The 17,507-nt window shown below is 36.6% G+C and overlaps 1 protein-coding gene across 1 annotated transcript in view; it reads left to right on the forward strand.

Moving 5' to 3' along the window:
* LOC108045087 (eIF-2-alpha kinase activator GCN1) overlaps window positions 1–17,507 on the forward strand; it is a 57,581-nt gene that overhangs the window by 31,457 nt on the left and 8,617 nt on the right. Inside the window, exon 3 of the mRNA XM_044459304.1 lies at window positions 1,102–2,066. Coding sequence (XP_044315239.1) covers window positions 1,102–2,066 — 965 coding nt within the window. The remainder of the gene's footprint in view (window positions 1–1,101; window positions 2,067–17,507) is intronic.

Here is a 17,507-nt window from a genome sequence, read left to right on the forward strand (position 1 = left end):
ACAAACTACACAGACTGATCAAAGTGAGCAGTATGTCCTGTGTTTAAAAAAATTGATCGAATAAATTTCAAGATTAATGGGCGTATTTCAAAACGAAAAGAAAGTTAAAATATATATAATATAGCAAATATTTACGAATTGAGGATTTCTCTTTGTACTAAAGATTCTTTTTACAACTACAAATTATTTTAGATTTATAATTTTTGTATTAAAACAAATAAGTTAAATGTTTCGAGTGTTTCCAATAGGGGTCAAAAGCAGTTGTTCAACAAAGAAAATAAGTGAAATAGCAAATAATACCGAAGATTAAACAAAAATTCAGAAGTTAAATAACAATAAGAATCAGTAACATAGAATAATGAAAAGCTTTCAAACTTTTTCAAAAGAGTCATCAAGAACAACAAAACAATACCTTTTTAATCCAATAGTTTAGAAATTATAGTTTATCAACTATAGTTTACGAACTATAATTTACATGCTATCCGATAGTTTAGGAGTAAAACACATTATGGCAACATGGAGTAAAACACATCATGGCAACATCATGTGTTTTACTCTTAAATTATTAGGAGTGTCGTGCTTGTACGCAAGTAATCACAACAAGTTCCCAATAACACACGGCTTACTTAGGCCTTACTGACTTGTTACAAAAACATTTATTTTAATTTAATTATACAATTTTTCATCTCTACACCAACTTTGTAGCGATGATCTGTCATTAAGTTGGTGAAACACTAATCGTTATCGAACTATCTATCTATCTATTATCTTCAACTTACTTCCTTACAATTGCTATTAATAACTTTTTAAGTATTTTAGATAATATCTAGAGCTCTACTTCGACAGGGGTATAAAAAACTGGTAAAAGGTTTTTTCATATAAGATTCCAATATTTTTCGCAGTTACCTAATTGGTATAAGTTACCTAAATTGAACGAGGAATGCGATTTGGAATAATATATTTTGTGTAAAACTTAGTAAGCATTTTTGCCGAAATAAAATAAATAATAACAATGCAATCTTATATTTAATTGAATGTAATATTAATTACTCACATAAATATTATTATTTTTAATTAAGATTGTGTGTTTATTTTTTTTAGGTATAAATTCAACAATAATTCGAGGAATATGCAAAGTCATTGGAACTACGATAACCAAGTATAAGGATCTTGCATCTCAACGATTAGTTAGAGAGCTTATTGTTGATCTTGCCACCATTCATCATGATTTAACAATTGAACATATGTTAAACGTCTTTAAAACTCTCTTATTTAAAGAATTCGCTGGTGTTTCCCCTCAAAAATCTTGTAAATCGGCCGTTATAGCACTGGGATGGATTTCTTTAATACAGAAAATAGCAGACCGCGATTCAAATATATTTAAAACAGAAAAAAAAAAGTTAATTGAATATCAATCATTATTTTATCAAATAACTTTATTATCTTCCAACCAAAGAATTGCCGAAGCAAGAACAAAAATATTGTATGAGCTATGGGAAAACACGACAATTTTTAATGAAACTTTGGACACAATAATTCAAACTGAAGCAACTAGCAATGCTACTATTATCCTCATGGCCATGATTCAGTTTGAATCTAAAAGCAACAAGTCTAATATATTAAAAAAATATACGGAAATCATATCGGAATACTTTGTAAAGAGTATGATTTCATGCAAATACAAACCTGACAAGTCGTTTATTGCAGCCTGTCAACCATTATTGGAATCACTCACTGAAAAAGAATTCGATTCCTATATATATCCCCCATTACAAAGGTCGATATTACGAAGCCCAGAAAATACACTTGAAAGTATTGGATTAATTTTTATTATGTTGAATTTTGATTGCAGTCGTTATGCCCAAAAAATTGGAAATGTTCTTATAAAAAATTTGTACAGTAAAGGGGACATTGCACGAAGAGAGTCCTTAGAATCTTTAAAGCTTATATCCACAAAATGCTCCGATTGGGTTATAGTAAAGGAATTATTATCACATATTTTTTCCGTGTTAAATGGATCCGAAGGCAAAATAAATGTGATCGAATATAGACTTAATATTTTACAGGTAATATATAGTTTTACTAAAAAAAATACATATATTTTTAAAATTTTGTTCTTTAAAAATCTTTTTTTGTGTATGTATACTAAAATTAGTTGTATTTTAGGAGGCTCTAACACATTTTTGGCTAATTTTTTTTAGTTTTTAAGTATAAGAACACATGAATAATGCGCTATTAATATTGCTAGTAACGTCCTGTCGTCTGTAGCGTTCTTTTTTATATAATTTATAAATTTTTTTATAGGCGACCTTTGATGTATGTATGTTTAATTTTTGAGTTTTTCCGGCTCGAGGTCAACAAATGAAAAATTTTTTAAATAAAAGTTTTTAAATTTTATTTTTTCAAATATATTTCGGTTGCACTTTGGCAACCGTCTTCAGGGCAACTATAATCAACATAAAAACACATAAAATAACATAAATTTAGACAATAAAAAACAAAGCTTTAAAAATTATGACACCTACATAATTTTACACGTTTACACCGTCGGACGTGGAGATTAATACTAGTTGTTCTTAAGTAAGTGTCTGTTTTGTAGTTCAGTCTTATGCTTGTGGGTGTGTTTGTTATATGTAACATTTCTATGGTAAAGCGTTTTTTGTAATGTTGTTCTTGTTTCAAAATAGTCGTTGCTTCAAAATTTGGTGAGTGACCGCTGGTTTTACAGTGGGCCATAAGTGCTGTTTTTTGTATATTAGCTTGGTGTCTTAATTTGAAGTCTGATCTGTGTTGTGATATTCGAGTTTTTAGTTTGGATTTAGTTGTTCTTAAATATATACTGTCACATTTTTCATTTGTATCTCCATTGCATGGTATTTTATATACAACATTGTTTTTGTCAAACATTTGTATTTTGGTCTTGGTCCTGTTGAATATTGGTCGTAGGGTATTGTTGGGCTTGTGTGCTATCGTTATTTTTTGTTTATTGTAAAATTCTGACATTTTAAGGCGTTCTGATAGTCTTGGTATATATGTTACGGACATGTATTGTGTAGGTTCTCTACATTTTGTTTTTTGTTCCATGTTTTGGTGTCTTTTAATTAATGTTCTAATTAGATGGTTTGGGAAGTCGTTGCTCTTTAAAATTTGTTTTATTTTATTTTTGGTTTCTTCATGAAAAATGTTGTCCGAAATGGCTAGCATCCGTTGTATATACTGCTGTACTGATAATTATTGTTTTAGGGTTTTTGAGTTAAAGTTAATAATTCGTCTTGATGCTGTTGGTTTTTTATACCACTTTAGTTTTAGAATGTTCCCTTGTCTATGAACCATTGAAACCAAATATGCTAGTCCTCCATCTTCTTCCTGTTCCAGTGTGAATTTTATATTTTTATTGAAAGAGTTTAAAGCGTCAAGTGTATTTTGTATTTCGTCTTCTTTGACTATTGCGAATAAATCATCCACATACTTCGTCAAAAATCTTGGTTTGCGTTCAAGTTTTTTCAAATTGTTGTCTAATAGCTCTTCCATTACTATGTCTGCAATTATTAGTGAAGCAGGGGATCCCATCGACATTCCTTTTAGTTGTGTGTATATATATCGTCATTAAATTTAAAATATCTGTTGTCTTGTATGCAAAATTGTACTATGTCCATAAACATTTTTTTCAGCATATTTGTATGTTCTTTTATTTTTGTCCATTTTCCTAATTGTGTCTAGTGCAAGGTCTATAGGTATGCTGGGAAATAGTGAGACTACATCAAATGATATTAATTTTTCAACATCACAGATGTACGTGTTGTTGATTCTTTTTTTTTTTGACAAAAACAATGTTGTATATAAAATACCATGCAATGGAGATACAAATGAAAAATGTCACAGTATATATATAGGAACAACTAAATCCTCGAATAAAAAAAACTAAAAACTCGAATATCACAACACAGATCAGACTTCAAATTAAGACACCAAGCTAATATACAAAAAACATCACTTATGGCCCACTATAAAACCAGCGGTCACTCACCAAATGTTGAAGCAACGACTATTTTGGAACAATAACAACATTACAAAAAACGCTTTACCATAGAAATGTTACATATAACAAACACACCCACAAGCATAAGACTGAACTACAAAACAGACGTTGAAAATTGCGCTCACATTTACAGACACTTACTTAATAACAACTAGTATTAATCTCCACGTCCGACGGTGCAGACGTGTAAAATGATGTAGGTGTAATAATTTTTAAAGCTTTGTTTTTTATTGTCTAAATTTAATCTGATGGACGTTGATGCACTACGAGCAGTACAAACAAGTGGCCCAACGACACCAAGCACGTGCTTGTTACGCGCGGGCCCTATTATCAATTTGGGCAAAAAATGCGAGTTCGCGAGGAAAATACATAAATTAAATAGAGACAAGACACAAATGAAAATAAAAGGCACAATTAAGAGAAACGCAAATGAGTTAAAATATTAGTTTTTAATAACGGGATAGAAGTGGAAATGCAAATTAGATGATAAAGGTTGTTATAAGTATTACATAGAACGCGAAAGGGCTCGTGCAGACAAAAATTTGATGAACATCGTGGCAAATTTAGAGGGATATAATTTCGTGTTAGTCTAACAGGAACATTGAAAGTTAGGCGGTTTACAAGATCTGCAGAATCAATATCACCTCTTATAAGATTATGCATAAAAACAGTACCAAGCATTTTTCTACGATTTACAATTAAGCAACAGTAATCTACTCTGGTAGGAAGGTAGCCTTACGTTTTGATCCCAGTTCAAACTACGAAGGGCAAATAGAAGAAATTTTTTTTGTACCTACTCAATACGGTCAATGTGCACTTGATATTGTGGACTCCAAACCGACGAACAATATTCCAAAATAGGACGGACAAGGGAGGTAAATAATAATTTGGTCGTATAAGGGTCATCAAATTCTTTTGACCAACGCTTTATAAGGCCAAGAACACTCATGGCTTTATTAACAGTGGACATTATGTGGCAGTCAAATTTAAGTTTAGGGTCAAGAAGAACACCTAAATCGTTTCCTGAATATATACGGTCGAGTGACGTATTTTCAAGAAAATACCTAATAAACGTAGGAGTACCCCTATAAAAAGTCATGACGTTGCATTTAAGGTAGTTCAACTTTAAAAGGTTGTACTCACACCATTCATGAAAACAATCAATTTTTCAACATCATCTGACTGTAAGTTAAATCCCGACGCTATATCATTATATGATAAACAAAGCTTAACATCATCAGCATACATTAGAACATGAGAATGTGTTATGATAGAGGGAAGATCGTTGATAAACAAAGTAAACAGCAAAGGGCCCAGATGACTTCCCTGAGGGACTCCAGATGTCACGTAGATCAATTTTGAAACAGAATTCTTGAATATAACCCTCTGAGTCCTACCATTCAAGTAACTTGAAATCCAAGTTAATAGATTACCAGGAAACCCAAGCAGATCTAATTTGAATAAGAGAAAAGAGTGGTTGACGGAGTCAAAGGCCTTACTAAAATCTGTATATATAACGTTAGTCTGCATTTTTTTCTGAAATCCATTTATTACAATCAGGGCTGTGAACCCATATTATTTTGGCATGGGTTCGGTTCGGTGTTCAAACCTAATCGACAGATAATGTTCCGGCTTGCGAACCGGTTCATTGATGAGCCGGAGCAGGGTTCAGGTTCGAACCAGGGTTCAAATAAATAATTTTTTTTTTAATGAAATAATTTTTTTTTTTTTTTTGTAAATATATGCTTTATTTATTGAATCTTCTCTATATGAGACTAACAATAAGTATATCAAATCTTAAGAATATAACTTAACTTACAGTCATGTAGACTGAATTTAGACTAACGGGCCCTAATATTTATTGCTGGGCTGGTAGTTCGTTACGATGCAGACGAGTTCTGTTCGAAACCCGTCTTAGGTTCCTTGCGAGATTATTTGGGTGCAGTGTAAGCTTGTTATGGTAGGCCGCTTTCTGCTTTGCTATTTCATCTTTGACCGGTGGTATGCCCAGATCCCTGTGGATGTTTTCGTTCCGAACATACCATGGTGCCCCAGTGATTGTTCGCAGGATTTTTGATTGTGAGCGCTGTATGATGTCAACGTTGCTGTTGCTCGCGTTCCCCCAGAGCTGGGAGCCGTAGGTCCAAATGGGCTTGAGGGTGTAGTTGTAGAGAAGAACTTTAAAGTCCAGTCACAGGGGTGATCGAGAATTTATAATCCTGTGTAGGCTGCTAGCTTTAAGTCTGAGATGTACTTTCTTGCATTCAATGTGCCTCCGCCAGGTTAGGCGTCTGTCGAGGTGGACGCCGAGATATGTTACATCGCTGGCTTGGGGAATCTGCGTACCATTCAAAGTTAGCGGCGGGCACGATTGTCTGTTAGGGGTAAACGTTATATGTTTACACTTTTGTTCATTAATTTTGATTCGCCAGTCTGATAGCCACTTTTCAACTACCTCCAAATGATCAGCCAGTTGAGCTGTTGCTCTAGTTGGGCATCTCGAGCGGCTCAGGATTGCGGTGTCGTCAGCAAATGTGGACGTAGTCAGCCGCTCGTTCGTAGGGATGTCTGCTGTGTATAGGATAAACAGGGTAGGGCCCAAGGCGCTACCTTGTGGGACTCCGGCTTCAATGTTATACTCGTTGGATGTCGTTGTATTGCATCTAACCTCAAAGACTCTGTGGTAGAGGTACGACTTAAGTAACTTATGAGTGTTTTCTGGCAGTAATGTTATGATTTTATGCATAAGGCCTTCAAGCCACACTCGGTCGAATGCCTGAGAGACGTCGAGGAATATCGCACTACAATATTCCCGATGTTCGAAGGCTGTACGAATTTCTGAAGTTATCCGGTTGACTTGCTCGATGGTTCCGTGGCTTTCTCGAAACCCGAATTGATGTGCCGGGATTAAGTTTTGTTCTCTTAAATATGGTGTAATGCGCGTGAGCAGGCATTTTTCCAGTAATTTGGACAGACACGATAGTAAGCTTATTGGCCTGTACGATGAGGGAATTGTGTGGTCTTTGCCAGGCTTCGGTATCATTATAACCACGGACTTTTTCCATTTTTTGGGGTAGTAGCCAAGTTTTGCGATCCCGTTAAATAGCTTGCATATAACATCCACTGCGCAGTTTGGAAGTTCAATTATCATTTTGGGGTTATTAGGTCGGCCCCTGGAGCCTTTTTCGGTTTTATTTGCTTCCTAATGACGTTAGCAATTTCAGGTGTTTGAAACAAAATCGGGTTAATTGCAATTTCAGAGCTAAACGGCGGTAGTTGAAGAGAGTTTGTGGCGGCGTTCGGCTGAAATACATTTCGTAGGTGTAAAGCAAATGTTTCGGCTCTGTCTTCGTCACTGCGGGCCCAAGTACCCGAGGAGTTTCTAATCGGAGTGACTGATTCTACCGGAGAGCTTAAATTTGGGTGAGCTCTCCACAAAGGATGCTTTGTACTGGTCGGCGACAGTTTCTCGATGTACCGGCGCTGCGCAAGCTCCTCTTCTTGCTTGAGGGTTTTGGTGAGTCTGCGGGTGGCATCATTATAGAGTTGCTTCGAATGGGGCGATCTGCAGGATTGCCAAACGCGTCGTAGACGTCGTTTTTCCCGAACCAGTTGTTCGATTTGCAGATTAGTTTTGTATTGGTTGCTACGCACGATTGTCTCTTCTGGTGTTGAGATTTTGGCTGCTGCCACGAGTACTGACTCCAGGGCATCAGCACAGAAGTCGATGTCGTTCTCTATGTTTAACTGTGGTGTTAGTTCAATGTGGGAACTTACGTACTTTTTGTACTTTAGCCAGTTAGTTCTAGTCGAGGTCAGCCTGAAGGGGTGCTCGATTACTTTCGGGCTTTGAAGGAGAGTTATTAAAACAGGCGAGTGGTCCGATGATAAGTCCGATAGCGATTTGGCGCTGACTAAATTTCTTGGGATGTTCTTGGTCACAGCGAAGTCAATTAAGTCCGGGAGTTTTCTGGGGTCAGCTGGCCAATATGTGGGGCTGCCAGGGGAGACATAGTCGAGTTTGTTGCTCAAATTTATGATTGCTTTATACAGTTGTCTTCCTTTGGGCGTCACGAGTCTTGATCCCCAGTGCGTGTGCTTGGCGTTGTAGTCTCCTCCTGCTATAAAGCGATCTCCGAGTGAATTGTAGAAGTCCAAGAATTGCTCTTCAGTTATTGTAAAACGCGGTGGGCAATAGACAGCGGCTATAGTGATACTGCCGTTGCCTGCTTGTAGTTTTATAGATGTAGCCTGCAAATAATTTGTTGCAAACCTCTGGTGAAAGTGGTGCCTAATGCGTTCCCTGATTAGGATTCCAGTTCCTCCGTGAGCCTTACCGTCCGGATGATCTGTGCAGTATGAAGTATAACCTCTTATTTGGAAGTTGTATTTACTTGTGAGATGCGTTTCTGCCAGCAGCATTACATCTATTTGGTTTTCATTGAGGAATTGAGTTATTTCAAGTTTGTGCCGTGAAACGCCATTGGCATTCCACATGGATATTCGAAGACAAGACATCGATTATTTAGATTGTTGGGATGTGAGCAAATTTATTAAAATGTTTTGATTTTGCATAAGGTTTGTCATTGTTGTTTTCATGAAGGACATAAATTCCATCATACCCTGTTGTAAAGTCAGCATCATGGTTTCCATGCTGTTTGGTAATTGTCCTATTGCTTGCTGAGGTGTTATTATATTTTGCTCAGAGCATTGAGCTTGTGGGAACCCCGTCTGATTGGCAAGTCCTGATTTTAGGGCACTGGCGTATGAAACTCCCCCATTTGTGTTGAGGGGCCCAAATGAAGATCTGGCTGCTTTCGCAAAGAAAACATTAGGTGTGGTTTGGGATTGCACGTACGCATTTCGTGCATTCTGGGAGCGTGCTTGTTTTGCTTGTTAAAACTGACTCTTTAGCTCTTTATAGACCGGGCAGCCTCTGTAGTTTGCGGTATGGTTATCTCCACAGTTAGCGCATTTCTTTGTCTTTGGGTCTTCTTTGCTTGCAGGGCAAGGTTCGGATTTGTGGAAGCCACCACAAGCTACGCAGACTGAACGAAGCCCGCAGTTGTTTCTGGTGTGTCCATACTCTTGGCAGTTTGTGCATTGTAGCGGGCCATTCCGCTTATGCGGTTCTTCTACAGTAATCCTTCTGTGCAACAGGTATTGCAGTTTATAGATCGGGTGCACTTCATTTTTCTTCAAGGCTCTGCTTTGAGGCTCCAGTTCGACCTTAAAGAGTGGTTGCGGCTTTTTATTTTTGTTGATAATATTAATAATATTTTTGGAGAAGAATCCTTTTTCTTTTAATGCCTCTTTTACCTCATTGGTGGATACGTCGGGCTCTATGCCCTTTAGCACTACTTGCAAGCCCTTGCTACTCTTGAGCTGGTACGTGTAGTAGGGTTTCCTAGCCTCGTCTAGGTAATTTGTTACAGCTCTGAATTGATCTTCTGTTTTAGCTTGAAGCTTTGTTTCATGAATATTCCCTTTAACAAGGGGAGTAACATAAAAGTTGTCATTCCCGACCAGCGCAACAATTTTCTTTACTAGGGTATTTGAGTTCTGTTCCCTTATGTAAATTGGTGGGGGCTTTGGTTTCTTTTGAACAGCCTGTCCAGATTCGGATTGATTATTATCAATTTCCGACAATAGGGCGAATCTGTTGTTACTAGATGCCCCTGGTTGTTCGCTGCCTTTATTAGGGCAATTTTGTTTTGGTTTATTTCCAACCATTTTATTTTGCGGGCTTAGCTTCCGTTTGATTTGGATGTAACGGTCCATGCCAGTCTGTATAGCCGGACCCACTTGTTGTTGTTTGATATTGCCGATATTGGCACTCGTACTTACACTTGGCTTTGTAGTTTTATTCGGCGCTGCAGAAGTTGCAAACGCATTCGAAATCGCGTTGTTGTTGACGGCGACCGTTGATGTTGTTGTTGCAGTGGCTGCGGTTGAAGAAATTAACGAGGTCGCAGTGCTCGTGGCTGGTGAGCTGTTAGTCGAAGCTGGGGGTGGGGTTCTACACTGCAAGCTCCATGAAGTGGGAGTTGGTGTGAGTAGGGCGGGAGAACAAGACCGTGCTCTCGCACTGTCAATGGTCAGTAGGGCTGAGTTGCTCTTTGAAGAAGTTCTTTCTACTTCTGTATCGCGGGTTGAGAAATAAGAAATATAACTGTTTCTCTGGTCTACGGAGCTTCTACGCTCATTTTTTGAATCGCCGCTCATTGAGCTATCACTCGTGGCACTTCTTAGTTTTTATAATAACTTTGCACTAGTTTTTTACATAGCACTAATTATTATTTACTGTATTTAGCAATAAGATTGCCTTTATTACACCACTCTAGTATTTTTATACCCTTGCAGAGGGTATTATAATTTTGGTCAAAAGTGTGCAACGCAGTGAAGGAGACATCTCCGACCCTATAAAGTATATATATTCTTGATCAGGATCACCTCCTGAGTTGATATAGCCATGTCCGTCTGTCCGTCTGTCCGTCTGTCCGTCTGTCTGTTTCTACGCAAACTAGTCTCTCAGTTTTAAAGCTATCGAATTGAAACTTTGCACACACCCTTCTTTCCTTTGCACGCAGTATATAAGTCGGAACGGCCGGGATCGGCCAACTATATCCTATAGCTGCCATATAACTGATTGATCGGAAATGAAATAACTTTGGTGTTTGTAAAGTTAGGAAGCTGGGATTTTCTATGTGTTTTATATTTGGCTAATCAATCCGACCTACCAAATTTCATAAGGATCGGCCGACTATATCCTATAGCTGCCATATAACTGAACGATTGGAAATGTCATAACTTTGGTGTTTGTAAAGTTAGGAAGTTGGGATTTTCTATGGGTTTTATATTTGGCTAATCAATCCGACCTACCAAATTTCATAAGGATCGGCCGACTATATCCTATAGCTGCCATATAACTGAACGATTGGAAATGTCATAACTTTGGTGTTTGTAAAGTTAGGAAGTTGGGATTTTCTATGGGTTTTATATTTGGCTAATCAATCCGACCTACCAAATTTCATATGGATCGGCCGACTATATCCTATAGCTGCCATATAACTGAACAATTGGAAATGCCATAACTTTGGTGTTTTTAAGGTTAGGAAGTTGGGATTTTTTATGAGTATTAAGAATGCATCATATGAATAATTTTGGAGAATATAATTTACAGAGTATTCTGCAAGGGTATATCAACTTCGGCTCCGCCCGAAGTTAGCTTTCCTTTCTTGTTAGTTATTGTTTTTCACTTTTGAGCGGTTTTTTTCCGGAGCTCGCGCAAAACACGTCTGCACTCTCCGGCTGTTGTTTTGTTTGTTTTGAAATGAAATAATAAAGTCAACATTTATTTCCATGTATTTTCCTTCAAATATGTACCATAACATTAAGACTTATAAGTAAAGTTACAAGATTTATGATTTATAAAGTGTTCATCAGTTGAGGTTAACTAACATAATATCTTCCAAAATATCTTCATCAATGCTACCCCTGAGATCAGATAAAACAAATTTCAAAGTGGAAAACGCCCTTTCTACTGATACCTGTGTAGCAGGTACGGCATGAACAACATAAGCTAGTTTTCTTAAGTTTTCACATCGATAGACGTCCCAAAACTTCAAAATACTATCGTCTTTCATTCTAATTCTTTCTATGCCATTGAAAGAATTAATAAAATCACAAGCTGTTTTCCTGCCTTTAATATTATAGTTAGTATCATATTGAGATAATAAATTTTCATTTTCATCATCTATTGAACATGCAGAGGCCGCAGAGGCATTGAAAACGGCATCATCACCCAAGGCAAGTTGCCTTTGATATATTTCACGTAGGTGTGCCTTAGCGTCATTTTTTTGCTCTCTTAATAATACTACTTGATATCTAGGGTCAAGAAAAACGGATGATATTATAGGAACTGAATTCAATATGTGTGATCGCTTTTCTAAGCATTTTGACAATGCTACACTATATTTAGAGGACGATTTTAATGTCTTAGAGCGAAGAGAAAACCACTGGAAATAGAAGTCACTTGGCAACAAATTCAGTTTCTGAAGCTTTAAAGAGAACTCATAAAGAGGTTTCAGCAAATCACACAAATTTTTCACTGCGTCCCATTCGGTGTTTTTTAAACGAAGTTCTTTTATGTCATTTGAGCTTTTTAGACAAAATTCTTTTAATGTAAGAACTCGGTCGCACATTAAATACGTGGAATTCCACCGCGTGGCGCAGTCTAATATCGGCTTGTTTTAATTTTCTAAATGAAGCAGATTTAGAATGGTTGGAGTTCTTAGTTTTTTACATAAAGTGCGTATTTTAGATAAATCAATCTTGATTTCTTTAAAAAAATCAGAAACAACTAAATTTAAAGTGTGCGCTGCGCAACGCACTGTGGTGATTGAGTCCTGAGGTAAATCCACTTGAATTTGATCTATTTCAATTTCTGTAAAAATGCATTCGCATTCGGAGTGCTCTGCATCGAGGTCAACCCTACATAATTGGTTTAGTTTATTTCCCGCCAAAACCATATTGGCACCATTGTCCACCGTCAGCGTATATATTTGTCGGAGCGAAACTTCAAAAGACTCCAGCACTTTTTGGATAATCGTGGTTAAGTTTACGCTTGTATGCTGCACGTGTATTTCTTTCATAGCTAATGTGTAGCACCTTACTTCCGAACCATTATGAAGCTGAGCGTTTATTCCGATGATAGCACGATCCAAACGGCTTACAAAATCCACTTTTATAGATATAAGTCTAAAAAAATATATAAAACAAAATGTAATATCACCAAGTAACAGGGGTTCTGTTGGACTAACCGATTTTGTAGAACATTTTTAATGTGTAAGCGAATGCTACTAGCTTTTTCCTGAATTAAGTTCCGTATGTTAAAGCGATTGATTTTCAATGGAGGGCTAAAAGCGTCACACATGGGCTTTAGAATTTTTAAAAAACCAGAATCTTCAACTATTTTTAATGGACGCCCATTTTTAGTGACTAGTTCCAGGCAAGCATCTAAAATGTCAGCTTTGGTGATTTTCACTTTGACATACGCTGTTTCCAAGAATTGCTTTATAGGTGGCTGGTCGGCTGCTACTTGCTTCTTATTTGTTTCAATTTTCTGTACCAACTCCTTGTGCTTCCTTTCAATATGCCGTTTTAAATTTGAGGCATGTTTGCCTGTCATTTCGAAATCGCAAAGTTTACACTTATTTTTATTATTGTCTTCATTATAAATGAAGAAGTCGTGAACTTTTTGGTTTTCCATTGCTGCTGGTAAAAGAGCCATTTCGAAGAATTGGAACTCCCAACTAGAGCTGGAAATAACATCGGCGATGTAACGATACATCGATGTTTTCCAAAACTTGGGAAACATCGATGTTTACAAACATCGATGTTTCCTCTTTACCCATCAATGTTTGGCAGGAAAGAATCTTGGTAATCTTAACACATTTTTGATTAATTAAATATAAAAAACTAAAATATACGTTAAAATTAGTATAGAATTCGATGTATCGATATATCGATGTTTTTTTCTGAAACCCATCGAAACATAGATGTTATTAAGAATGCATCATATGAATAATTTTGGAGAATATAATTTACAGAGTATTCTGCAAGGGTATATCAACTTCGGCTCCGCCCGAAGTTAGCTTTCCTTTCTTGTTTTTTTGTTACATTCACATAATTAAATATGTTTTTTTAACATTCCGCATAGAAAATCGTCTTACTGGAAATACTCTATTATTAGTATACTACCATGAATTTAATCATGTAATTTTAATGTGGGCATACTGCGAAAAGTTTTGGAAGATGATAATTATATATTATTAGATTGATTGAGTTAGATGCAGGCATTGCATAGACAATATATTTGAGCATTTTTATTTCCCTTAATAAATAAACTCTATGTTAATATGATCAGAAAATCCCCCACAATGTTGAATAAAAAAACAAGAACACACAAAATCAATTTTTTTTGAACCTAACCGAATATCAAAAAAAAAGTTCCGGTTCGGCTCCGGTTCAATTATAAAAAACTTCGGCGCTCCGGTTTACGGTTCGGTTCGTTTTCTAAAAAATGTGAACCACTCCGGTTCGGAGTGGTTCAGCTCCGGAGTGGTTCACAGCCCTGATTACAATAGATGACAATTCAAGAATAATCTTCGCTTAACAAAACCATGCTGACACGATGATATAAGCGAGGAACATAAATGTTGCAAATGAGAAGTGATAATACGTTCAAATGCTTTAGGAATTGCCGACAATTTGGAAATACCTCTATAATTCTTGGCATCAGCCCTCGCACCCTTTTTATGAAGTGGAATAATAAAATAGTCCTTCCAGATAGTAGGAAAAACTGATGATGAAATAGACAAATTAAAAAGTTTAAGAATCGGTTTACAAATGGTTGACGCACAAAACTTGAGCACACATCCAGGAAGTCCATCTGGACCGGGAGAATAAGTCGGCGTTGTTGTTTCTAAATCTATAAGAGAGAGTTTTCAGTAATTAAAGGGCAAAAAATACAATTTGCCCTATTTAAGGGATTAGGGTAGTTAGAATTTGACCAAGCTGTCGAACTATAAGTGGTTTGGAAAAACTCAGCAAATAAATCAGCAATGTCAGAATCCGTCGATGCCTCCATTGAGTTTAGACGTACCGATGAAGGCAATGCCGATGACTTACGCTTGGCATTAACAAAGTTGAAAAACTGTTTCGGATCATTTGAAAATTAAAATTTACATCGATTTAGATACAAAGAATAGCAATGACTGTTGAGAACATTAAAATCCGATCGAGCTACTACATATTTCGAAAAATCTAATGGCTTACGCGATTTTTTATACTTTTTATAAGTATTTGATTTAAGGTTTTTAAGTCTTTGAAGCGCATTGGTAAACCAAGGAGGCCTGTTTAGGTTTAAAGGAAACCTATCAGGAACGCATTCATTAAAAAAAGTATTTAACGCTATATAGAATAGTTCAGTGGCACTTTCAATGTCTGTACAATTGTACAAGTCTGTCCAATTATAATGTGAAATCATATCGTTAAGTTTATTATAGTCACATTTACGAAAACATCTAATTTTAGTTGGCGACACTAAAGGAGAGAGGGTATCAGAGCAGGGGAGGCAAATTGTCAATTCCATTGTTGGATGATATCGGTCTTCAGGTACAACAAGAGCGTCAATTCTACATACCGTGACCTCGGACGGGTCTGAAACAAACACAAGATCTAATTGTCTATTTATAGAATTTTGTATAAAGCTTACTTGCTGTAACGATAATTCTAAAAGGCCATCAACAAAATCATGGGCGGATAAAGGTATTGCGACAAGTGAGTCAGTGGGAGGAGACCAAGAAATATCCGGTAGATTTAAGTCACCCAAAACAATCAAAAGGTATCTGTTAGAAAGAAGGGATAGTACGTATTTTATGCTGCTCATAAATTACTAGATCAGAGCCAGGTGGAATATAGGAACATGTAACAACAATAGATAAAGGTTGCAAGGAAACTTTCACACTTACAAATTCAATTTCGTTTGGGATATGAGTGAGAATTCTTTCGGATGTTAGGCTAGAGGTAACAGCAATCAGTACACCGCCCCCCCTACGTGAGGGGCGATCGGTCCTATAAGTATTAAAGTTATTTGACAGAACTTCATATCCTCGGATGGGAATTTTTCACTTATAAATTCCAAAACATCCTCAGATGTGGTAATAATTGCTTCCTTTGTGGAACAACTGAAAGTATCTTACACCTCCCAGCAGCAGTCTGAACCACACTGGGCTGAGAACCAGGAACGGTGCCTACTGTACCTGTAGGTACGGTCGGCAACGAATTCTTTGACTTAGCCAGTACTGTAGATTTTATTCTGGAAACAGAGGTTCCACCCGAACTAGCTGTATCCATAGGCACAGTTGGTTCATTTACCCCTGTGTCAACAGAAACTGCTGCTACCAAGTTCGGATTTGGGGTGGATCCCACAATCATATTAACGGCGGTTAAACTGGCTTTTTTACCTTTAGGCGACTCGGTTAATAATTTTTTATTATTAAACTGGGCACAGACGGAATTGAACCCCTCATTGAGTTGTTTAAAAGCTCCTGAGATATTCAATAGGCTGTCTCGAGTCTGCCTCATAAAGCCGCTCATCTCAACAACCATTTCCTTGCAGGACCCACATGACCACATGAGACCAGAATTAAGATCAATGAAATCTTTGACTCTGCCAGTAAATCCTGCACATTTAACGTGCATCATCGAATCGCAGAGCCAGCAAAAAAAAAAAGGGTCTTTATTTGATGACGCAAGAGTACAATTTTTCTTAGAACAGACAAGAGCCATTGTAAGTTTAAAGCAAAATAAAAAAATAAGAATATGAAAAATACCTCAAAGTAAATTTGGCACTGGGATCAAATCCAAAAACCACAAGGGGACAAAACACGAAAAAAGTAAGAGCGCGAGATCACGAATTAAATCGAGTAAAGAGAGCACGAGAGAATAAATCTTATATCGACTGAGCGTGGCTTGTGCAACACAACAACTTTAATCAATAAACAAATGCAATGTAAAGCATGCAAGAGAGAGAGAGAGAAAGTTAGAGAAATAAACGAAAAAGTTTACCAGAAGTTAATAGAGAGTAAATTACAGTTATAAAATAGAGCGAGAGAGATTGAGAGGGAGTAAAAGAGTTCTAGCAAGTATAGAGAGCGTAAATTACACTAACAAAGCTACGAGATTAAACAAATCTAATAGAAATGTTAAAACAATTCTAAACACATACCCGTTTACTGGGAGATCTATTTAAAATTTCTAACACAGATATTAAGTTAAGCTTTGTAAATAAATTAACACAAAACACTCGCACAAAATCACTGAAAAAATACAAAAACTCAGAGCACAAAGGTAAACACAACTGTTCACAAGCGACGCTAAATCGTTGTTGTTATGTTATTTTATTTGTTTTTATGTTGATTATAGTTTCCCTGAAGACGGTTGCCGAAGTGCAACCAAAATATATTAGAAAAAAAAAAAAAAAATTTTAAAACTTTTATTTAAAAATTTTTTTAATTGTTGACCTCCAGCCGGAAAAACTCAAAAAATAATTTATAAATATATAATTTATAATTTCAGTCAAAAGTTGAAACGGTTGGGAAGTGGGAAGGGCACATTTCCGACCCTATAAAACATATATATTCTTGATCAGCATCACCAGACGAGTCGATCTAGCCAAATCGGTCTGTCTGTCCGTCCTTTCGTTTCTACGCAAACTAAGTCCCTCCGCTTTTTTGATGACACTTCGTCTCTTCCCACTATATCACATAGTTCCCATAAAAACAATCGGGAAAAAGCGGAAACAAAATTATAACTTCGTTGTTTCTTAACCAATATCCAAATACTCCGAAATATATTATTATTTTGAAAATTCAGAATTAAAGTTTTAGTTTAACAACCGGTA

Source organism: Drosophila rhopaloa, unplaced genomic scaffold (genome assembly GCF_018152115.1).
Source record: "Drosophila rhopaloa isolate 14029-0021.01 unplaced genomic scaffold, ASM1815211v1 contig_190, whole genome shotgun sequence".
Taxonomy (NCBI): domain Eukaryota; kingdom Metazoa; phylum Arthropoda; class Insecta; order Diptera; family Drosophilidae; genus Drosophila; species Drosophila rhopaloa.